The following is a 22,899-nucleotide window of genomic DNA, read 5'->3' as shown; positions in this document are numbered from 1 at the left end:
AACTACCACCCTCATCAGTCAGCAGCCATCAACACCAAGGCAAAACCTTCCACCAGCAAAAGGGTTACCACTGCCTGAAGGCTCAGATGGTTAGCATTTTTTGTCAATAAGGTATTTTTTAGTTAAGGTATGTACATTATTTTTTATTTAATAGACCACAGTATAGTGTAAAGATAACTTTTATATGCACTGGGAAACCAAAAAATTTGTGTGACTCACTTTATTACGATGTTCGCTTTATGGTGGCAGTCTGAAACAGAACCTACAATATCTCTGACGTATGCCTCTATTGTGGCCAATAGGAGTTCCTCTCCCAGGGGAGGCATGTTTGACAGTGGATTTGGCGGCGGGCAGCGGAAGGGGTGACCGGGGCAAAAGCCTAGTCTTACTCGGCATTAAATTTCCATTCTGCTCCCGCCCTGAGTGCAGCATTCCTTAAAGAGTAAGAACTTCATCAAGCAAATACCCTAAAAAGAATGAAGGGTAAGTCCCTAAAAGGCATTGGAAGCACCGGCCAGCCAAGAGCCTGACTCCCAAAGCACGGCGGCTGGGTCAGCCGCGCCGCCCCGCAGACCCGCAGGTTTTCTTCCACGCGGGCCTTCGGGGTGGCGGGAGGGGGCGAGGGGCGCTGTGCGCGGCCACGCGCCTGCGTCCGAGGTCCCCAAACCCCCGCGTCGCCCGTCGCGCCTTCCCGCGCAGCTCTTCCCGCGCAGCCCTACGCGCTCCGCCAGTGCGCAGGCGCCAGGGGAGTGGGTGCGCGGTGCGGCGCGAGGTGGCGTGGGTAGGCAGCGGCCGGACAGGCATGGCGGCGGCCAGGTTCCGCGGCCTAGCAGTGGCTGGTGGTGGCGAGAGTAGCGAGAGCGAGGACGACGGCTGGGAGATTGGGTATCTCGATCGGGCAGCTCAGGTAGCAGAGGAGACCTTGTTTTGGCCGCACCTGATCGGCCTCCCCTGGCCCTCGAAGGCCCGGCCTGTAGAGACCTCTTACTTCTGCGCCTGTGTTCCCGTAACGTTTTCCCTGTGGAAATGCAGGCCTTTGGCCTCCAAACAAACCCGCGCAGTTTTCCTCTTGTTTCCCTTCTGTGCTTTCCATCACACGCGCTTCCTTTGGTCGTCGACGTAGCTCTTGGCTTGGGTTTGGACCCATTCCGACCCAGTGCCTTTAAAGATCATTTTAGACGTGAATTCTTTACAAACTTTGTATGTTGCCCCTCCCCCCCAAAATGTACCTATTAGCAAACATTGTTTCTTGATACACCGGCAGTGGAAAAATGTCTAACAAGTCTTCTTTATATATATAACTTTCTGCTTTTTTAGAAACTGAAAGAGCCGTTGCCTATTGAAGAAAAGAATGAAACATTTAAGAGAGCGTTGACCGCAGGAGATGTTGCATTGGTGGAGGAGCTCCTGGATTCTGGTGAGAGACCAGGAATAGTACCCAAGACAGTTGTGGAAGTTCCCAAGCGTTCCTTATGTTGAAAGGTTTGAGGTGCTTTTCTAACGGAAGCACAGTGAATTAAGTTAATCTATTAAGGGTCCCGCGTATCTTACTTGACTCTTGAGTTCCCTTTGCCTTATTTTCTTTCTCTGCCCTCCGATTTGGAATGCCACCCTATTACCTTCCGTCACTTCTTCCACCTCCTTCAGTCTGACTAATCCTACCCTGCTCTGAGAATTTACTTTGTTCTCAGCATTTACTTGGCCGTGACATTATTATGTGTTTTTCAACAATTATTTCTAGTTGTGTCCGTTTTTGTGGATGTTCTTTCCTTGTGCTGGTTGTGTGTGTGTGTGTGTGTGTGTGTGTGTATGTGTGTGTGAGTGTGAGTAGTGAGGCCTGAGGTAGGAATCAATATCTGGATATCTATTTCAGCTTTATGCCTATTCAGTGTGGCTCCTTGGGAAAACCATTTAAACTTCCAGACCATCAATTTCTTATATAAAACAACATAATTCTGTCCTGGGTCACACGACGTTTTTCTGTGGATCAAATTAAATACTATTTTTTTTAATTACCTTGACATAAAAATGTGAGTTGTTGATAATAATGATTGAAATTATCCAAAGGAGTAACAGGCATTTACCATCTAGATATAAAATATTCACGCACAAAATAGTAAATGAGATTGTATGTAGCAAAATGTTTTTCTTCTCTGCTCGAGTTGCTGCGTGGTTTAGTGGAAAGTAAATCATTTTGGAAACAGTACAGTTCTGGGTTTGATTACTAGCCCTGCCACTTGATGGCTCTCATCCTCACCAAGTTACCAAACCTTCCTAAGCGTCAGTATCCCCCTTTTTAAAATGGGGATGCAGGGGCCAGCCTGATGGCTCAGTGGTTAAGTTCACATGTTCTGCTTCTTGGCGGCCTGGGGTTGGCCAGTTCGGATCCCGGGTGCAGACATGGCACCACCTGGCAAAAGCCATGCTGTGGTAGTTGTCCCACGTATAAAGTAGAGGAAGATGGGCACAGATGTTAGCTCAGAGCCGGTCTTCCTCAGCAAAAAGAGGAGGATTGGCAGCAGACTTTAGCTCAGGGCTCATCTTCCTCAAAAAGAAAAAAGACATTTTACTTCTGTGAAACCTTTTCCAACTCCCTTAGAAAAAGGTAGCATGTAAAGCTGTTAAAATATAGATATTTTATATAATATAGTAAAACATTTGTCAGAGCAGGTCTCTTTGAACAAAGTGCCTATAGTGAAACTGAGGTTAACTAATTTTATTAAAGTTCAAATGTATCTCTTCTATTTTTCTGAAGCCACTATTACCAAGAAATTCTCTTCTATTGTAAACTAAATCGTGATGTTACTATGCACGATCCTTTAAGCATATTTTGGTGACAATGATTCCTTTTTGGTAGAGGAGGCTTTTAAAAGCTTGTTTTTATATTGACAGGCATTAGTGTAGATTCCAGCTTTCGGTATGGATGGACTCCCCTTATGTATGCTGCTAGTGTTTCCAACGTAGACCTAGTTCGGGTCCTTTTGGACAGAGGTGCTAAAGCAAGCTTTGATAAGGGTAAGATATTTAAAATATTTAACATGTGAAAATTTACTTTGTATGTATCTCTGTTTAGAAGCCTAATTATCTTCTGTTTAGGGGTGGTGATACACACTTTCCATGCTCTGTTTTTGTATATTCACTTTAAAATAAACCTTTTCCTTGAAAAAAAGGTAATATTTAGGGTAAGATGTTTGAGATAACTGGTTATGTATACTATGATTTTCTTGATTCCCAAGCAGCTGTTATGCAAAGTGAAAAAGTTAAAGCAATTTTAAAAAAACCTTCCTGTAGTTACATTTTGTAAATAACATACAAAATCAAAGAAGAAACCACAGATATTTTGAAAAACTTTCTTTCCAAAGAGGTAGTTTCTCTTTATATTATCTTTATAACTGGTTATGTTATTATATATTATATACTTGTTATTATATAGCTAGAGGGTTTGGGTTATTTTTAGGGAAAAATGCATTGAAAGAAAACATCAAAAAGCTGATAATTTTGTGGAAAATTACTTGATAATCAGTCTTTGGAATTTAAAACTCAGCTCTGAATTATATCTGTTAAAGTTGTTTCAAAGATAGTTTATTAAATCCTTATGTTTCTGTCACTGTTCTTAAATAATTTCTACTCACTAGTGCTTCGAGTGCTTTTGAAAAATAAGAGTATATGTGCAAATCTAGTTTAATTATTATTAAATATATATTAATATCATTATGTTGCATTACTGATTACTTAGTTTTAACATTTCCAATTTCACATTAATTTTGTACCTACATTAAATATTTTTAAAGCCATTTTTACTGTTTTCTCATTTATATATTTTATATAAGTTCCCATCTCAACAGTTTTATGTTTAATCTGCTGTTATGATAGATTTTTCTTTTTATTATGTCATTTAAAAATATCACTCAATGAAAGATATACTTAGGAATGAGAATTTTGAAAGTGTATAAAATATTCTCAAAAAAATTCATTAATAGTTTTCTTCCTCTGCATGTAATCAGAGGAATACCTTACAGTTATAAAACACTGTATATTTTTCACAGCATGTTCACGTAAATTCTTTTATGTATCCCACAATAGCCCCATCAGGTAGAGAGGGCAGATATTAGCTTCCTATCTAAAATTAGGTCTACTGAGATATTAAGATACTACTGGAGTCACAGTTTATCAGTGACAGAACTGGGACTAGACTCTGTATCTTTATACTTGGTCAGTATTGAACCACTAATGTAAACCGTGGCTGCCATGATCGGTTTTGCATTCTCCAATTCTAATTTGAGAAGTGTTTTTGTTTATTTAATCTACCCTGATCTCTGTTGATGCCATAGGAGCCAAGGAAAGAAGAGTTTTAGGAAACAGGGTGAGCTCAGAGAGATCAAGTAGAAAAGGACTGAAAAGAAACCAGTAGATGTGGCAGTTAGGTCATTTTCACTAGGATGGTTGGGGTGTAAGCCAAATTTCAGTGAGTTGTTGAATGAATGAGAAGTAAGGAAGTGATATCAGAGAATATCAGTTACTGTTTTTCAGCCATGAGTTCAGCAAAGCAAATTTTAATCAACCAAAAACTCTTCAACTCTGGGCATTATCTCTACACAGAGTCCATGCTCTTAACTACTTTCCTATTCTCTTGAAGAAAAGGGAACAGGGAAAGGAAAGTAAGATATGAAATGTAGATAAACTTTGGATATTAAGGCAATTCATCCCTCATCTCATTTTTTGATGAAGGAAGACATAAAGTTATCTACTGAGAGCAAGAGATTTGGGAGTAGGTTATAGAATTTTAAGAGTGCAGCAAATATTTAGAATCTTTTGCATGGTAAGAGAAGTCAATTAAATACACTTCTTGATGTGCGGGGGTCTCCTCGTTTTTCTATTCACTATAGATAAGCAAACTATTTTGATAACTGCATGTTCTGCTCGTGGCTCAGAGGAACAGATCTTGAAGTGTGTAGAGCTACTACTTTCAAGAAATGCTGATCCAAATGTTGCTTGTAGGTAAGAGCCTTACTATCTGTTCAAAAATGATGGATACTTTTCTTTGATTATCAGCCTGTTGAACATTTGATAGCATGATTATTTAAAAATAAACAATGTGTGTTTATTTGGCTATATAGTTGATGAATGGAAATAGGTCATAAGATCATGGTTCCAACTGTATAAAATTATCAAAGGAAGGGCATGTCATGAAGGTAGTCTCAACTTTTAATTTTTAGAGGAACGTGCTAACAATTGGAAGTGGGAGGGAAAGGAGTACAATAAACTCTATCATTTCCTGTGAGTCATACACTGAAAAGAATATGATTGAGCTATAATAGTAAAGCCTCTTAACTTAGTGTTCTCTTTATGTAACACTTACCTGCTAAACAACTTTACACAAAAACTAAGAATTCCAAAATAATATATCAAAATGTGGTCATTTCGCTAAGACTTTTCTAATTAATTGTGTTATAGCATATATTTAATAGTGCCTAGATGCCTAGAAAACAAGTAGTAAATGTTTCTTGCATCTGTTGAAATGTCAGTATTTAAAAAAATGAATCAGATTGTTTAAAATTTCTAGCTGACTGACTTCTTGTCTGGCTCCATCTTCCTGTTAAATATCTTTTTGTTTTATTTAATCTTCAAAATGAAGAGTAGGAAGTAGTCTGTCCGACAGAAATATGCTTAGCATGAACAGAATTATTCATAATTCACTATTCAAATAATGATCTAGTGCCTGATATATAGAAATAACTATGCTTGACTCTGGAAGTTTTTTCTAGTTGAGTTTCCATGACACCTGGACAGCAGCTTTGGAAGGTACTGCACAGCTCTAGATAATTTCCAGATCTTTTTTAAGATGCAAAGATTTTGATTTAGTAGAGACGTTCTGAAGTAAGATCTGTTTTGTCTCCCAGTGGACATTTGACAATGTCTGGAGACATTTTTGATTGTCACACCTGGGAAATGCTACTGGCGTCTAATGGATAGAGGCTGGGGATGCTGCTAAACATCCTACAGGACATAGGACAGCCCCTCAGAACAAAGAATTACCCATCCCCAAATGTCAGTAGTGCCAAGGCTGAGAAATCTAGTGTGAGAAAAGTCAAGGCTTATAGAGTAGATAATCACTATTTAACAAATAAAGAGTTAAAAAGGTCTGGGGAAAAAACTACCTGCAAATTTTTAGCAAATCAATTGACAGGAACTTTTATTCTGTTGTATATGGTATAATCCCTAGTTAGGTGTAACTTTTGGATTTGATTATACCTTGGAATTGTGAGCTCCAGGATGCCTAGCTGAGGTAAACTTCGATAGGTGCTGTAGTTTTGATTTGAACCTTTAGAAGTGGCTTATGATAAGATTTGCCTCTCTGGTCTCAATGGAAAATTGTTTTTTGCTGGTGCTCTTCAATTTTGTTTTTCTTAACCACTTCTACAAGGTATAATAGATAAGGAAGTCTTTACATTCCCAATTACTTCCTGTATTGTAAACACTGAAAGAGAAGTCAGTTAAGCCAGTGTCATAGGTTCTAGACTATTCTGTGTCCTTAAGAACTAGAAGGTATCTTTTAGATACATAGGGTATATCTGGAAAAAACATATTCCGTTTGAAATGAAATAACACAAGGTTAGCATCTCAGGCTAAGGCAACCACACAATTTCAGAACTGAAAGCTGATGAATTTGAATGAGCATAAAATTTAGATTGGTTTGTGCGCAACTAAGAGAATTTTACAGCATGGTTGACGGAAAGAGCAGTTTGCATCTAATTAACAAATGTGAGAAATGCCTAAAAAACTATTCAACTGCTTTTATTTTAATGCTCAAAGCATAAAGTAATAAAATGATTGAGTTGTGTTTTCTTGTGGAAAATGAGGATCTTGATTGAGCAGAAAGGAGAGTAAGTTATGACGGGGTGCTTTTAGGCTTCAAATTTTATAAGGATGGCATTAGTGAACATGGGGATAGCATGCTGGCAGTGTAAAAGGAAAAATCTCAGGACACAAGGAGAAGGCAGTGAGATTGTGGGGAATTTTACAGATAATTCATTAGCAGTGACAAAAACCTATTAGACGATTGGGAGTTTTATTTTCTTGTACAAAGTGCCAAAAGATACCAGGGATACATGAGGGAAACTACTATTCATATATAAAGGAGAAAAACATATTTAAATGAATATTCTGTCAAGCTGTTGACCATAGCCTCTTTTGTTAACAGTTCTTTTGCTGAGAAAAATTACCTCTCAAGAGGAGCACGGGAGAAGAGTCAGCCATAAAACATAAATGGCTATGAAAGCTGGTCATGTACTTGCCAGTTGCAAGGGAAGTTGACCTGTAACTTTTAGGGTTTTTTTTTTAACTTAAACGGGATCAGTAGTCTTGTTTTGTGAAGTGAAAGTAACAGAAAAGTCTTAGAGATCAACCTCTAAGTTAGACTGAAGTCCCAGTTCAGATATATAAGGTAGCATGGAAGCTGTTCTGCATTCTATGGACGTAACTCAAAAGACAAGGTCTTAGTGAGTATATAAAAAGGAGAGAAAAGAAAATGAGGATTTTACCTGTATTGGAAGCAAGATGATGCTAGATCTTAGAAGTGAATCACTTAAATCAAATGTACCACTTGGTTCTGTTTGCACTAAAAGTGAATAAAAGAATGAAAATTAAGAGGAAACTGTTGAATTCCCTATACTTAATTAATTAGAGGTCTTGCTGAATGGTACTAAGGAAATTCTATAATATTTGGAAAAACTTTTTCAGCGTATAATTTACATATAGTGAAATATTCATATTTTCAGTGTATAGTTGGATCAGTTTTGACAAATGCGTACATTCATGGAACTCATACCCCAAGACAGAACATTTCTGTCATCCCAGAAATTTCCCACATGCCCCTTCCCAGTGCACTGTATCTTATTTCTACCACTGTAAATTAGTTTTTGCTATTCTAAAGTGTTATGTAAATAGAATTATGCAGTATTTTTGTGTGTCTGATTTTTTTAACTCAGGATAATGTTTTTAAGATTCGTCAGTGTGTGTATCAATAGTTTGTTACTTTTTATTGCTGAGTAGCATTCCATTGTATGTATATTACTTTGTTGTTGTTGTTGTTGTTGGGAAAGATTAGCCCTGAGCAAACGTCTGTACCAGTCTTCCTCCACTTTATACATGGGTTGCCACCACAGCGCGGCTGACAAGTGGTTTAGGTCTGCACCCAGGGTCTGAACCCATGAACCCAGTCTGCCGAAGTGGAGCGTGCAGAACTTAATCACTACTCTGTGGGGCCAGCACCTATAATAATTTTTAAAAATGTAAGGAAGTCTTCATGGCCTGACAAAAATCGCTGACCAAATAAGGCAGAGAATTGATTGCCTTTGACATTGAAAGAAAAGACGGAATAGTATATAAAAAGGCTCTAAGATTGTTAGAATACTTCAGTAGGCGCAACTGAAAGTGTGTTAATGCTCAGTGCTAAGGCAGCTTGAGAGCTGACCACATATAGCGGATGTTTCTCTGTCCGGAGCAGCTCCGAGTATCAGGTTCAAGCACCTGTTGTCAGTCCCTTGGCTTGTCTTCCCCAGTGGTTTTCATCTCACTCCTTTTTTGCACCCTCCCCAGGTTCCTTGTATCTTTTCCTCCAAAGTTTCCATAAAACTATTAAGTCCTACCTATCCCTCTCGCTCCCTCCCCTAACTCTCTTTTCTTTTCCTTTGAAATTTTTTTATTGTGGTAAAAAATATATAATCTAAAATTTGCCGTTTCAACCATAATTAAGTGTACAATTTACTGTATTTTTCAACTGTAAACTTTTGCCTAAGGCATCTGAGGCTTGCAGTCTTTTTGAGCAATACTTGCTTTTCTAGACTGAGTTCCTAGTTAACCTAAATAGAGGTGAGCACCTTGCATCAGTTCTTCAGAGAGCTGTGACTACCTGCTTCTCTATTTTACCTACTGAATCGCTGTTTGGGAAATCACGTTTAGTGTTTAGTGTTTGTTTTGCTTCAGCAAGCTGTTTGTGTATGTGTGCTGAACATCAGTATCACCATGTGCTCTCATATGATTTTCGGCTTTTCTTTTACTTCTTTATCCATTCTTGTTCATTGTTATGGTGAACATTTAACAAGACTCAAATTTATTATATAAAGATTATTTAAAAGGCAACTCTCATCTGCTTTGAAGTTTTATGTTGCTCCCAAATTTTATATGTAAGTAGACTTTCAAATCTGCTGATACCTTTTGATTCCTAGTTGTCAGTTTGCAAAATTTTCTTAGTTTCTTCCAACATTTCTTCTGTTTCATCTTGAAAATGGCTAATGAGAAAAACATCAATTTAATATGGTATCATTAAGGTATCTCCATCTGCTGTGTTAAGCATCATTATGCATCTTCTAAATTTTGGATTGATGCTTCAGTTCTGGAGAAGTCTCATTCATTATCTCTTCAAATATCACCTCTGCTCTTTCCTCTCTTTCTGGCTCTCTGATTGTATATCTGTTAGCCTTCTTACTGTATCATCAATTTCTTTCTTTATTTTCCGTCTCTTTGTTTCACTGCCACATTTTGGATAAAAGCTTCTAATCTGCCTTCTAGGTCATTGAATCTCACTTCATTTGCTTCTGATTTATTGTTAAACTTATCAATTGAGTTCATAATTTCAGTTACTTTTTTATTTCTAGAAATCCTGTTTGATTCTTTTTAAAATTTTGTGTCATTTTTTTATAGCTTATTCTTCCCTGGAAATATTTTCAAGCTATAAATTAAAACTTCTTTAATATGGTGAACTAGATATAACAGTCTAGATATAACAGTTACAATGTCTGAAATCTTTATGGGTTTCTTTCTGCTAGCAACAATTTCTCATGCTTCTTAGTCATGACTAGGTGCTCGTCATTAGATTTCAAAGCTTACTTGTGGGAGTGGTGTGAGGCCTAGGATGATCCATCAGAGAGGATTTTGTGTATTTCTGTAAGTCGCCTAGGGCACTATCAGTCTAGGACTTATGTAATCTAAGTTCAGGAGTTGAAGTTCCCTGGACCATTTTGGTGATGTATACCTAAAGAGCTGGTTTATTTCTGGTTTGTCCTTACCCTGAAGGTGTAGCCCTTAGAATCCCAGCTTACTGTGTCTTGAGTATGGTTTAGTAAACCCTCTACTTTGTACAGGCCCAAAGCTTCGAATTTTGTTCCTCTTGATGTTCAGTGCTACCAAAGCTACACCTCATTTTCCCCTGGGGTTCTTCTGGACTGGACAATGTCCTCAAGGCAAAAGCAACCACAAATGCTAAATTTATTTACCTCTTTGGATTTTGCCATCGGATTTTAGTTCAGTAGTTCTTTATATCCTATTATTAGTTCTTCAGTTTTTAAGAAATTTTTTAACAATTTAGCTGTTTCAGATGCCTTCACAATTTTGGTACAAATTATCTAGCTTGCCATTACTGGAAGTGGAAATCAGCATCTTCTAAATTTTTAAATTGTTTTTTACTTATATATCTTCTGTTAGCTCTTTAATACTTTGTATTCCATGCAGAGTTTTATTAATATTGTTGAAAGTACCATTGATTTAATATTTAATGATTAGCTTTCTATATTAGTACACATAGATCTACCTTGTTTTTTTATTATTTTTCCTTAACTTTTAAAATTCTTATTTTTCCTCCTGTAGGAGTAATGGTAAAACTTGACAACTTGAAAGCCATTTTTAAATTAACACAAATCACATCATATGTCTCTTGGATCTTGCTAATGGCAGTGCTTAGCACAGTGTACTATGTCTAGCAAATATGAGAGTTTAATACTGGTTTATTCATTTGGCTTTAGAATTTGTTTCTGGGGTTAGGTTTTTTATTTTGTTTTTAAATGAAACATTTATTGAATGTTTTCTGTGTACCAAGCACTGTGTTAATTGCTCTTAAATATGTTATCCAACATAATCCTCACAACTCAGTGATAGATGGTATGTTATTTTTGCAGAACACAAAATTAGTGCCCAAGTATTTTAAGCCTTTGAATGTAGCAGAGGTTCAATAAGGGAATTTATAACAGTTTCATCCAAACAGGGTCTGCCATTGGAATGTATTCTTCGTCTTGTCTATATTTGGGATTTTTCAACACAACCAGTTTAAACAGCATGTCTTTTCTAATTGTTGCAAATATTTGTGTTAAACTGTCTTATATCTTTGGATTTTTTTCCCCTCTTTCCCTAAATTATTGTAGGTAGTTGAATATTTTGACTTAAAAAGTCCACAGATTACAAAGGGAAGTATGTGAACAAAAAAATATTATCACTTTAATTCAGCTTGATCATATTTAACCCTGAAAACAAGGTGGCCTGCAATCAGATTAATTGGAACTTGGCAGTTCAGCCATAGTATGGACTTATCATTCCTTATTTTTCTTTTTATATTGATAATGCAGTCACAAATGATTATAAATTATTAAAATTTAAAAAGTCTGTGTTAGATTGTTGGATACCTGATAAAATTTGAAACCCTCTTCAATCTAGCCTTAAATTTGGAGTTGTCATTTTTATTGTTAGAGTAGTAATAAGCCTTTAAAAAGTGTATATAGGGCCAGCCCTGGTGGTCTACTGGTTAAGTTTGGCATCCTCCACTTCAGTGGCCCGGGTTCAATTCCCAGGCACACACCTACGCTTGTCTGTCACTGGCCATGCTGTGGCACCAACTCACAAAAACAGGAGGATTGGCAGTTGACATTAGCTCAGGGTGAATCTTCTTCAGAAGGAAAAGAAAAAGAAATGCTACTCGTTAAAAAAATAAAAGTATATATAATTAACATTCCTGTTTTTAGGAATTATGTGGGTTTTTTTCCCAGTTTGCTTAAATCTTTTCTTATATTAAATAAATATATGTTTTTTCTTTACATTCAGAAGACAGTTCTTCTGGCAGAGAAGTCTGTTATATTCACATTGCTCAGTCATGAGATAAGGGTTTTGTAAAATGATGTGGCATTTTAAGTTTAATAGATATTTTATTACTGTTGATAAGACAGCACACATTAACTAATATCCAAGGTTTTGACGTAATCATTGTGTGATTGTTAACTTGTTGAATGTTATTGCCTGTTTTAATAAACAGAAAATGCTCTGGGAAAAATGTTGCTTTCTTTCTCAGAATATAAATTTAGTTGTAAATGTCACTGGAGCGGTTTAGTAGATTGAGGTGTATTGATTTGTTTTCTAGTTGTAAGTAAGTATGTGACATATCTTTGCTCTGAAAAATGTAGGCTGAAGTCACAAAAATATTTTCAGAAAATTTTTTTTAAATATCTTATTTAGAAAACATTACTTGAAATTATTATTTTGTGATTTTTTTCTCCTATAATTTTTTATAAATTGCCTGTCTATATCCTATGCTGATCTTTTTATTTACCTGTCTTTTTGAAATCTACGTATAGGAGTTGATCTTGTCTTTGTTAGAAGTTTTACGTGTATGCAAACAGTGACTATATCATAGCGTTACCTCTCATGTTTAGGGCATTAGCATTAATATTGCTATTCGTATACTTGGAGATCTACTTGGTCCTTTTGAAAGCACAGAATAGAGAGGATAGAGGTGAGAAAAGCTAGTCGATGAAAGCACTTGACACTAACTGATTTCTCAAAACACATGTGCAAAAATCAAGACTTTAAAAAAAAAACAGCATTCAAAATTCTGACTTGTCTTTGTCTTATTGGTGTCTAGCACCAGTGGTAAGTCATATGCTGGCTACTAAAGCTTCCACCTGGAAGAGGCCCATGCCATTTCTTCTGTTTAACTGCAGTCACATGCTCGTATCTAACTTCAAGGGAGGGAAGAAGTACAACCTTACTGTGTTCACAGAAAGAGAATCAGCAGCGTTGGGTAGATAGCCTTATGATTGACCATGTTACCCCAAATCTATTTTCTTTCTTTTTTTTTTGTCGTCGTCTTCTCCCCAAGCCCCCAGTACATAGTTGTATATTCTAGGTATAGTTCCTTCTGGTTGTGCTGTATGGGACGCCGCCTCAGCATGGCTTGATGAGCGGTGCCATGTCCACGCCCAGGATCCGACCCAGCAAAACCCTGGGCTGCTGAAGCAGAGTGTGTGAACTTAACTACTCTGCCCTGGGGCTGGCCCCCAAATCTGTTTTCTTCGTGGCCACAGTAACTATATTTCCTTTTTATTCTATGCTTAAAGCAATAAGTAATTTTGAACTTTAAACATAAATGTGTACCAAGAAAAATTTGTTTATCTCAAATTTTTTCATTCCCTTTCCTATATAATTTGTCCTTAATTTGTTTTAGTTTGTAATGTCTCTTAGAGTCACTGCACTTTTGATATTTATTATCCCACGTTAGGGGCTACTTTTTTTTTTTTTTTTGAGTAAGATTAGCCCTGAGCTAACTGCTGCCAATCCTCCTCTTTTTGCTGAGGAAGCCTGGCCCTGAGCTAACATCCATGCCCGTCTTCCTCTACGTTATATGTGGGACACCTACCACAACATGGCTTTCCAAGCCGTGCCGTGTCTGTACCCGGGATCTGAACCGGCGAACACCGGGCCGCTGAAGCGGAATGTGCGAACTTTACCACTGCGCCACCGGGCCGGCCCCCTTAGGGGCTACTTTGATGGTCTCCTAATTGGTATTTTTGACTGTACTATTTCTGTACTTTAGTCAGTCTTACATGCTGTTACCGGTACAACACGTTTCTTTTGTCTGTTAGGTAAAATCCAAAACTCTCCATAATTTGATCTCGCTTTATTTACTTCTCACTATTCCCTAACGTCTAACTTGTATTTCATTTATAGAATTTCAACACTATTCTTCAGATATATGGTCACTCCTGCCTCTCTGTTTTTCCTTTTGTTTTTCTTCAATTTGGAATCTCCTCACTGTGCAAATTATGCCTCAAGGGCCAGATTAATAGTCTATTAAGCTTTCCTGTTATTATAGCCTCAAGAGTGCTTTTTGTTCATAAGCTGTATTTTGGGTGGGTGACTACCTTGTTTAGCACATTTTTATACATCTCATCTGTTGTTCTCTCATTGTTTTCATGTATGAAAGTCTTGATTTCACTGTGAGACACTTGACTACCATGATACGATACATATTTTTTGATTCCTTCACAATTCTTTTGTGTGATATTTATCAAGTTCTTACTGAATTTAATAGATTTGAAATAGAATGATCATTTGTCTGTTTTATTTTCAAAACTTAACTGAATCATATAATTTGGAAAGTATTTAATATGTTAATCCATTTATACCAAAGAAAATATGAAGCATGACTTGGAGCTTGAAGATCTGCGTCCAAATATTATCTCAACAATTTGTCCAAGCTAGTATAACCGTTAAGTATTTTTGAAATCTTTGAGGCTCAGTTTCTTCAGTGATTGACAGATGTGATACCTAGCTAGCTAGCAGGGCAGCTATGAAAATTAAAACAAGATAATGAATGTGAAAGTACTTAACATGCTGCCATTTCATAGTATGTGCTTACCAAATACTACATTTGCTTAAATTGATAATACGTCCTGTGCTGTGTTATGAGAGCCACAATTTCTAAAATGCACATTTCTGATCGATTTATAAAACTAAACTAATAAGTATATATACTATTTTTCTTTAAGCATTTATCATTTTAATAAAATGCACATAAATACATAAGTGTATTAATTCTCATCTGTTGTTTTGACTGAACATTAAAAATGATTATTTCAATATAAAAAAGTCTGTATTGTTGCAGTAGGTCAGGAGTAAATGAGAGTTGGGGATGTGGAAAGAATGGATATAAACTACCCTTTCTAGTAGCTTAGTAAGAAAGAGAGAAGAGATATAGGACGTTGGCTAAATGGGAATGTCAAGTACATTATTGACTTCAAGAGTTAGTCTTTCTACTCTCTTGTAACTGCTGAAAGAATGATTTTTTTTTTTTAAGTGAAACTGGAGTTTGCCTACCACTCCTCAAAAAGATTATCCAGGTAGCAAATATAATTGTTTCTAATGCTTTGTAATTAGAAATTATAATCCTTCCTCTTCAGAAGTCTCTTTTTGAACTTTGGTATTGATTAAGTTTAGGTCACCATATATATTTTTATAAAAAAATAATTTGAAATAAAAACCAGCCATATTTCATGTATTGTGACACATTTTTTTCCATATATTAGCATCTCTGAAATTGGTATGCCTCCTAAAATTGATTGTGTCTTACATCCAATGAAATATAGATTTGTTACTTATCTATTTTAGTAGTTTCGTCTTAATTTATACATTTTGTATTCAGGGATGTCCACTGGTACTAGAAGTCTTGGAAGAAGTGAACAGTGTAAAAATAACATTTAAAACTTTCTCTCATGATTTCATAGCTTTCAAAAATTAAAATGTTTTTCTTACTTAAATATACTCTCTTTCAGCAGTTTCCCACCAGAATAGGTTACTTTCTTTATATTAACGGTCTGTGCTAAAGAATTTTAGAGGGATGGTCGCAGGTGCAAGTGAGGTATAAGATATAAAGAATTAATATGTTTCTCCATTATACTACCTTGTATACACATATAGATGATATTTTCATTAATAAACCTAATGCTTCAATTATATTTCCTTTTGAAAAATTTTCCCACATTCCAGTGTTGTGGCAATGACCTCATGAATACCTATAGATAGAAGTGAATCCATTCTTGCTAGCATAGTATCTCATGTTAATATGTCTCTGTGGAACTGTGCAATAGTTAGGACCTTTATTTAGTCAAGAATTTACTGGATCCTAATCTTGTCAAGATATTAATTTTTAATATCCATTGGTACTTATTAAAGCCAATAAAAGACTTACTAAAAGTTAAGAAAAACCATACAAAACTTCTGCGTCTCAAAGCTATAATTCATATAGTCTTTGAAAAGCCGTTTTGCCTAATGATTCTAATTTTGCTTTAAATATGTTTAAATAAAATAATGCAGTGTGCTTAAAGGCCCCCTTGTATCCTCCCCAGTCATATTAGTTTCCCTTCTTTCTTTCTCAGAGACAACCAGTCTTGTAATTTTTGTATATTTTTCCTGCCCAAGTTGGATTATATATATGTATATATATACGTAGTCATCTGTTTGCATATATATACAGATATAATCATCCATCTGTCTGTAAACTTTATATAATATCATTTGGCATGTTTTTTATTCCACCTTTTTATTGAGATCTTATTTACAAAGTGAAATGCACAGATCTTAAGTGTACAGTTTGAAGTGTGACAAATAAATGCACCAATGTAGCTCACATCCTTTTCAAAATATATAACATTTTTCCATTACTTTATAAAGTTCCCTTAGTCCTTTCCAAAACAATCCTCTGAATCCTAAAGGTAACCACTCTTATTTTTTTTCTACCCTGGAGTAGTGTTTTGTTTAATACATCACACATTGTATACTTTAGTGTCTGCATTCTTTCACTCAGCATAATATTTTTGAGATACATCCATGTTTTATGTATCAGTTCATTTCATTGCTGAGAAATAATCCAAAGTTTGAATATATCACAGTTTTTAACGTTTTCCTAGTTTTCTTTTTGTTATTGATTTCTAGCTTAATTCCGCTGTGGTCAGGGAACATATTCTGTATAATTTAAGATCTTTGAAATTTGTTGAGACTTTCTTACTGGCCTAGCCGATGGTTAGTTTTGCAAATGTTTCATGTACACTAGAAAAGAATGTAAGTTGGCAATAGTTGAGTCTAATGTTTTATGAGTATTAATGAGGCCACATTTATTAGTTCTGTTGTTCAGATCTTTAAATGACTACTGATTTTTTTGCTTGCTTGTTCTATCAGTACTGTGATTTATATTTTGGTCAACGTTTACTTCTATGTTTTAAGGCCACCATATTCCCGATGCAGTGACCTTTTATTCTTAGGATGTTTGCTCATCTGTATATTTAGTAATGCTTCTTTATTATGATGTACTTTGTCTAATATTAGTATGGCTGTATCAGCTTTCTTTTAGTTAATGTTTGTATATCTTTTTCCATCCTTTTGCTTTCAACTTTTCTGTGTGCTTTTATTTAAAGTAAGCATCATATAGTTCTCTTTTTTAATCCAGATTGATTAGCAGTAGTTTCCTTATAATTGGCGTATTTAGTCCATTTGCATTTAGGGTTCATACTGATATATCTGTTTAATTTAGTTAGTGCTCTTTTTTTACCAAGATTGTTTCTGGATTAATCTTTTTATTATTCAGTTTCCTGTCTTGCTAGTTATTTTTTCTTCTATTATTCTTTGAGTGGCTACTCTAGAGATTAGAACACACATTCTTTACTTATTAGAGTCTATTATGAATTAGTACTTTTACCAATTCTTGGACAATGGCAGGAATCTTGGAATATTTTAACTCCTTTTGCCCATCCCACTCCCTGCCTTCGTGCTCTTGCTGTCATGTATTTTAAATCTATATGTATTTTAAACCTCACAATACATTATCATCATTTTATTATTGCTGTCAATTGTGTTGTTGTTATCAACTTTAATTTAGATTTACTCACATATTCATCCTTTCTGGTGCTCTTCGTTCCATTCTATATTTTCATGTTTCAATCAGGGATCATTTTTCTTCTGAAAAATCTTTCTTTAATGTATTTGCTGGTGACAAGTCTGTTTTTGTTTGAAAACCTTTTTATTTCACTTTAATTTTAAAAATTATTTTCATTGAGTGTAGACCACTAGATTAGAAGTTACTTCCTTTTGGTTGTTTTTTTTTTTTTTTTTAAAGATTTTATTTTTTCCTTTTTCTCCCCAAAGACCCCCGGTGCATAGTTGTATATTCTTCGTTGTGGGTCCTTCTAGTTGTGGCATGTGGGACACTGCCTTAGCGTGGTTTGATGAGCAGTGCCATGTCCGCACCCAGGATTCGAACCAACGAAACACTGGGCTGCCTGCTGCGGAGTGCACGAACTTAACCACTTGGCCACAGGGCCAGCCCCCCTTTTGGTATTTTAAAGCTGTCATTTTGTTGTCTCCCGCCCTCCATTGTTTCTGTTGAAAAGCCATTTGTTAGTCTTCTTGTTGATCCTTTGACAGTATTGTATTTATTCTCTGGTTGTTTTTAAGATTTTTTTATTGGTCTCTTGTTTTGGACAATTTTGCTCCATATCACTAGATATAGTTTTTTTTTTAATTTGTTAAACTTGGGGTTCATAGAATTTCTCGAATCTGTTGTTTGATATATTTCATGAGTCTGGGAAAATTTTCAGCCAGTATGTCTTCAGATATTGCTTTTGCCTCATTCTCCCCCTTCTCTCTAACTGGGATTTAGACCCATATCACATATGTCTCTTAACACTCTGTTCTTATTTTCCATCCTTTTGTCTCTCCATATTTCACCCTGGGTATTTTCTCCTGGCCTATCTTCCAGGTTACTAATCCTCTTCTACTGTAGTTAATCTGCTATTAAACCCATCTATTAACTTGTTAATTTCACTAATCCTATTTTTCAGTCCTAGAATTTCTGCTTGCCTCTTTTTTTAAAATTCAGGTCTCTAAGTTTTTCCCTTGGCTTCTATTTTCTAGAGCATATTAATTACACTTATTTTAAAGTGTGTTTCTGATAACATCTGTAGATCTGTTTTTGTTGTCTCTCTTTTCTTTTGGTCACTTGGTTCTATCTCCTAGAATGCCTAGTAATTTTTTATTGAATGCTGGATTTTATGTATAAATATTTGTATAGGTCTATTTGCTTCCAGAAAATATTTAATTTTCTTCTGACTGGCAGTTAAAATTTTGATCTACTCAGGGTTTGGGATGGTTCAAGGCTGGGTTTCATGATTAGTCGATGTCCCCCATAGCCTTACAGTGGTCTCAACTCAAACTTGGCTCTTTACCTGAGCCACTCTACCTCTGAGGGTCTTGAATGCCAAATTTTGTTTCCCCAGCTTTATGGGAATGCTGCAAGCCCTTCTTAGCTTTGCAGCCTCTTAGTAGTCCGTTTGTAGTCTTCCTCCCTCCCTCCTTCCCTACACTTATTTTGTGTATTTTAGGAACCTGCAATTGCCTTAAAGGTAAAAGCCTAGCAGAAGATCACTTTTCCTCAGGGTCACTTTTCTGCTTTTCCCTTTTTTCCAGACTCTTAATTCTTGAAGTTCTTGGTTGATAACCCTGAACTCCAATTGTTGTCTCTCTAACCCCATGAGAAGGCCTAGAGGTATTGCTTTTTGCTTATGCTACCCAGGAATTGGCAAATATCTCCAGTGAAAAAGTGGCAGAGAACGTAGGACTCAATTCAACAAATGCTTCTTTTCTCCCCAAGATCTTGGCTTCTTATGTTCTGGTTTTTCTGCAATGCCTTCAGACATGTTTTGTATTTTATCAGCTTTTACAGCCTTTGTTAGAGGGAGGATTGGTCAAATAAAATTGCTCTGATAGCTGGGAATGGATGTCCGATTCTTAGCATTTTATCATTGTCAAAACCTCTTTTATCATAGTTGTTCCATTAATCTCCCAGCTAAAAGCTGATTGTTTTAAGCAGACCAAAAACAATAGATAATACTGAACTGTATAGTAAAAATGTGATATGAAGACAAACCAATCATTTTACCCTTGGTACAGAGAAGTGACATAATATGTCATTATGAAGGTACATTTTTTTCCCATCAGGTTGAGAGTTCTGTTTCTACTTTTCCTTGTATGCCCTCTAGTGGAGGTTTTATTGAAATAACCAGAAAGTAGGATGAATAAAAGGCTCTGTATCATCCAGGAAAAAACACTTGTAATTATGGTAACATAATATGTATAAATTTTATTCTTTTTAAACAACTCTTGACCGTTTATTTTGAGGAAGTTCGGTAACTGAAGGAAAAAAATAAACAACTTAATATCACTAGTAAATTCAACTGGGTTTTGTTAGACAATATGTTATGCACAAGGAGATGTAAGATAAAAGACCTAGTCCCTGCCTCAAGAATTTAGCAGTATAGTAGATGAGATTACAAGGCTATAGGCATTTATGACATAGTAATATTAGAGGTAGTAGAGGGTATCTCTCTAGGAATAGAAATTAGGAGAATTTGAGGTGACGATGACAAGTGGAAGCTTCCTAGAGGTTTAGCTTTTGAACAGAGGTTTAAAGAATGAATAGGAGTTAGCCAACTGAAGATGGTAGAAAAGAATATTCAATGTAGAGGGGTGCGCATGTGCAGGCCGAGAAGAATGAGAGAGCACGTTTCATTCAGGCAATTCTAAGTTACGTAGCCAGATCATATGATGTTAGAATAAAAAATGCCTCAGAGGGGTCGGCCCGGTGGCACAGGGGTTAAGTTTGCACGTTCCGATTCTCCGCAGCCTGGTGCTCGCCAGTTTGGATCCCAGGTGCGGACATGGCACCATTTGGAAAGCCATGCCGTGGTAGGCGTCCCACATATAAGGTAGAGGAAGATGGGCACGGATGTTAGCTCAGGGCCAGGCTTCCTCAGCAAAAAGAGGAGGATTGGCAGTAGTTAGCTCAGGGCTAATCTTCCTCAAAAAAGAAGAAAGAAAGGAAGAAAATGCATCAGAATTTGGCAGTGGCTGGATAATAACCTGAGTAATCCATGCTAAAAAATATTAATTTCATCCTAAAAGCTATTGAACAATTTTAAGAAGAATGAGCATATTAGTATTTTATAAAGGGTTATTCTGACAGCAGGTTGAAGATGAATTGGGACCAAGAGGTCCAGTTAAGATTCTTTTGCTCTTGCCAAAGCCATGGATTATATATTCAGAATTGAAAATAGTAAGTAATTTTGCCTGAATTTGGAGAACATTAGTTCCACTCTACCTCAAGATAGTTTTCAAAATTTATTTTTATTTAAAATTCTTCTTATAAAAGGTTCCTTTTGAAATGTTTTAAAAATATGTAACTTAGAAAGTGAAAAGTCTTCTATTTTTCCTATTCTATAGCAGGTTGTTATATATTCTTGCAGCACTTCTTCCATGTGTTAGCATTTTTCTTTTGTTTTCTTTTGTTTTTAAATGGAATTATACATTGTATACTGTATTGCAGTTGGCTTTTTTTAACTGAACACTGTTTTATGGACACTATACCTGCCAGTATGTATAGATATAGTTGTCTCTTTGTAATGACTGCATAATATTCCATTGTATGGATGTGATATCATTACATAACCTAGTATTTTATTAAAGAACATTTGGATTGTTTTTAGTTTTTTAGTATTACAAAAAAATGCTATGGTGAACCTGTCTGGCAACTCGGGTAGGTTTTCTATAGAATACATTCCTAAAGTAGAGCTGCTGACTCAAAGATATATGTATATTTAGGATTGTGATAGCTGCTGCCACATTGTCTTCTGAAAAAGTTGAATCACTTTGTGCTACCTCCAGCAATATTTGAGAGGACCCACACAGTGATATCACTGGATTTTTTTTCATGTTCTAAATTTTCCAATCTGATTTGTAAATAATGATACTTTATTTTAGTTTGCATGCTTTTCAATAGTACTTAATTGATTAGTCTTCCATGTTCTTGTTAGTCGTTTATAATTCTTTGTCTATTAATTGCCTATGACCTTTGCTATTTTTCTATTTGGTCATCCAGATATTTCTTACTGATTTATAAGACCTTTTTGTATATTGGATCTTTTAGCTTTTTACTGTCACGTGTTGAAGATGCTATTTATAGCTTTTTATTTATGTATGCTGTTTTTTGTTGTTTTTTAATTTTTATGTTGTGATTTCTATCTTTGGAGAAAAATTATCAGAAAGCTAACTTCTCAAGAAGTTCAGAGCTCAGAGAGTGTAGCAGGTTACTTCTTTTAAACTTCGAAAGAATAGATTACATTAATAAAATTTAAATAGTTCCAGAGCATAAAAAAAGAGAAGCCTTTCAGTTCTTTTTTATAAAGCAACCATAACTCTGATTCTGAAATTCAGTAAAAAAAAGTTATCCGGAGGCCAGCCCCATACCCAAGTGGTTAAGTTCACATGCCGCACTTCAGTTCACCAGTTCGGATCCTGGGCACAGACGTATACGCCTCTCATCAAGCCATGCTGTGGTGGCAGCCCACATAGAAGAACTAGAATGACCTACAACTAGGATATTCAACTATGTCTTGGGGCTTTGCAGAGGGAAAAAAAAGAGGAAGATTGGCAACAGATGTTAGCTCAGGGCCAAACTTCCTCACCAAAAAGAAAAAGAAAAATTTATCCACTCCAACAAACTATAACTCAATCTCAATTATGAATATCAATATAGAAATTCAAATCCTTAATGAAGTATCAGCAAAATGAATGTTATCAGCAAATTAAATAATATACAATGATCAAATGGAATTCAGGTCAACTGTGGAAAAATGGTTCAATATTAGGGAAATAAATTTTATAAATAGGTTGAGATTTTTTTTTTTTAAAAGGGGGTATCATTATAATAGATGCCAGAAGGGCTTTTTTTAATAAAAGTTAAAATTGAATTTCAGTTTTTGTAACATTATTAAAATTCGATTAGATGAATAGTTCTTTAATTTCATAAACATATATCTGAAACCAAAACGAGTCATATGCTTAATGGAGAAACACTAGCAGCATCTGCATTAACATCATGAACAACTCAAGGATGCTTATTATAAGCTCTCATTTTGTCTTAACATTATTTTGGGAACTGTAAGGCAATTCAGTTATGCAAGAGAAGAAAATAAGAGATACAAATAATAATAAAAATACCTAATAATGACAGAGCATTATTTCATGCCTAGTACTATTCTAATTATTGAACATTATCTCATTACCACAGATTATGATAATGTCACAAATAGGTGCCACAAATGTAAAACTATTACTATACCCATATAAAGTTGTAAAAACTGAGGTAATGAGAATTTAAGAAACTTGCCTAAGGTTACACAACCAATAAATGCTGAAGGCTAGATTTGAACTTAGGCAGATTGACTTTACTTATACTTACAAATATACTACCTA

At 35.6% G+C, this 22,899-nt stretch overlaps 1 protein-coding gene across 4 annotated transcripts in view; it reads left to right on the top strand.

Moving 5' to 3' along the window:
• The first annotated feature begins 368 nt into the window (after nucleotides 1-368).
• ASZ1 (ankyrin repeat, SAM and basic leucine zipper domain containing 1) overlaps nucleotides 369-22,899 on the top strand; it is a 59,049-nt gene continuing 36,518 nt past the window's right edge. For 2 of the 4 annotated variants that reach the window (XM_014838431.3, XM_014838421.3), the window contains exons 1-4: nucleotides 759-907; nucleotides 1,318-1,417; nucleotides 2,893-3,015; nucleotides 4,887-4,998. In XM_014838431.3, the coding sequence (XP_014693917.1) occupies nucleotides 803-907; nucleotides 1,318-1,417; nucleotides 2,893-3,015; nucleotides 4,887-4,998 (440 nt within the window). In that variant the 5' untranslated portion in view covers nucleotides 759-802. Of the gene's footprint in view, nucleotides 484-648; nucleotides 908-1,317; nucleotides 1,418-2,892; nucleotides 3,016-4,886; nucleotides 4,999-22,899 lie in introns of those variants that run through there. The other 2 variants (XM_070505592.1, XM_070505540.1) reach the window with 2 other exon arrangements.

This window comes from Equus asinus, chromosome 1 (genome assembly GCF_041296235.1).
Source record: "Equus asinus isolate D_3611 breed Donkey chromosome 1, EquAss-T2T_v2, whole genome shotgun sequence".
Taxonomy (NCBI): domain Eukaryota; kingdom Metazoa; phylum Chordata; class Mammalia; order Perissodactyla; family Equidae; genus Equus; species Equus asinus.
Note: the sequence above shows the minus strand (reverse complement) of the source record. Positions and strands in the feature narration are given on the sequence as shown.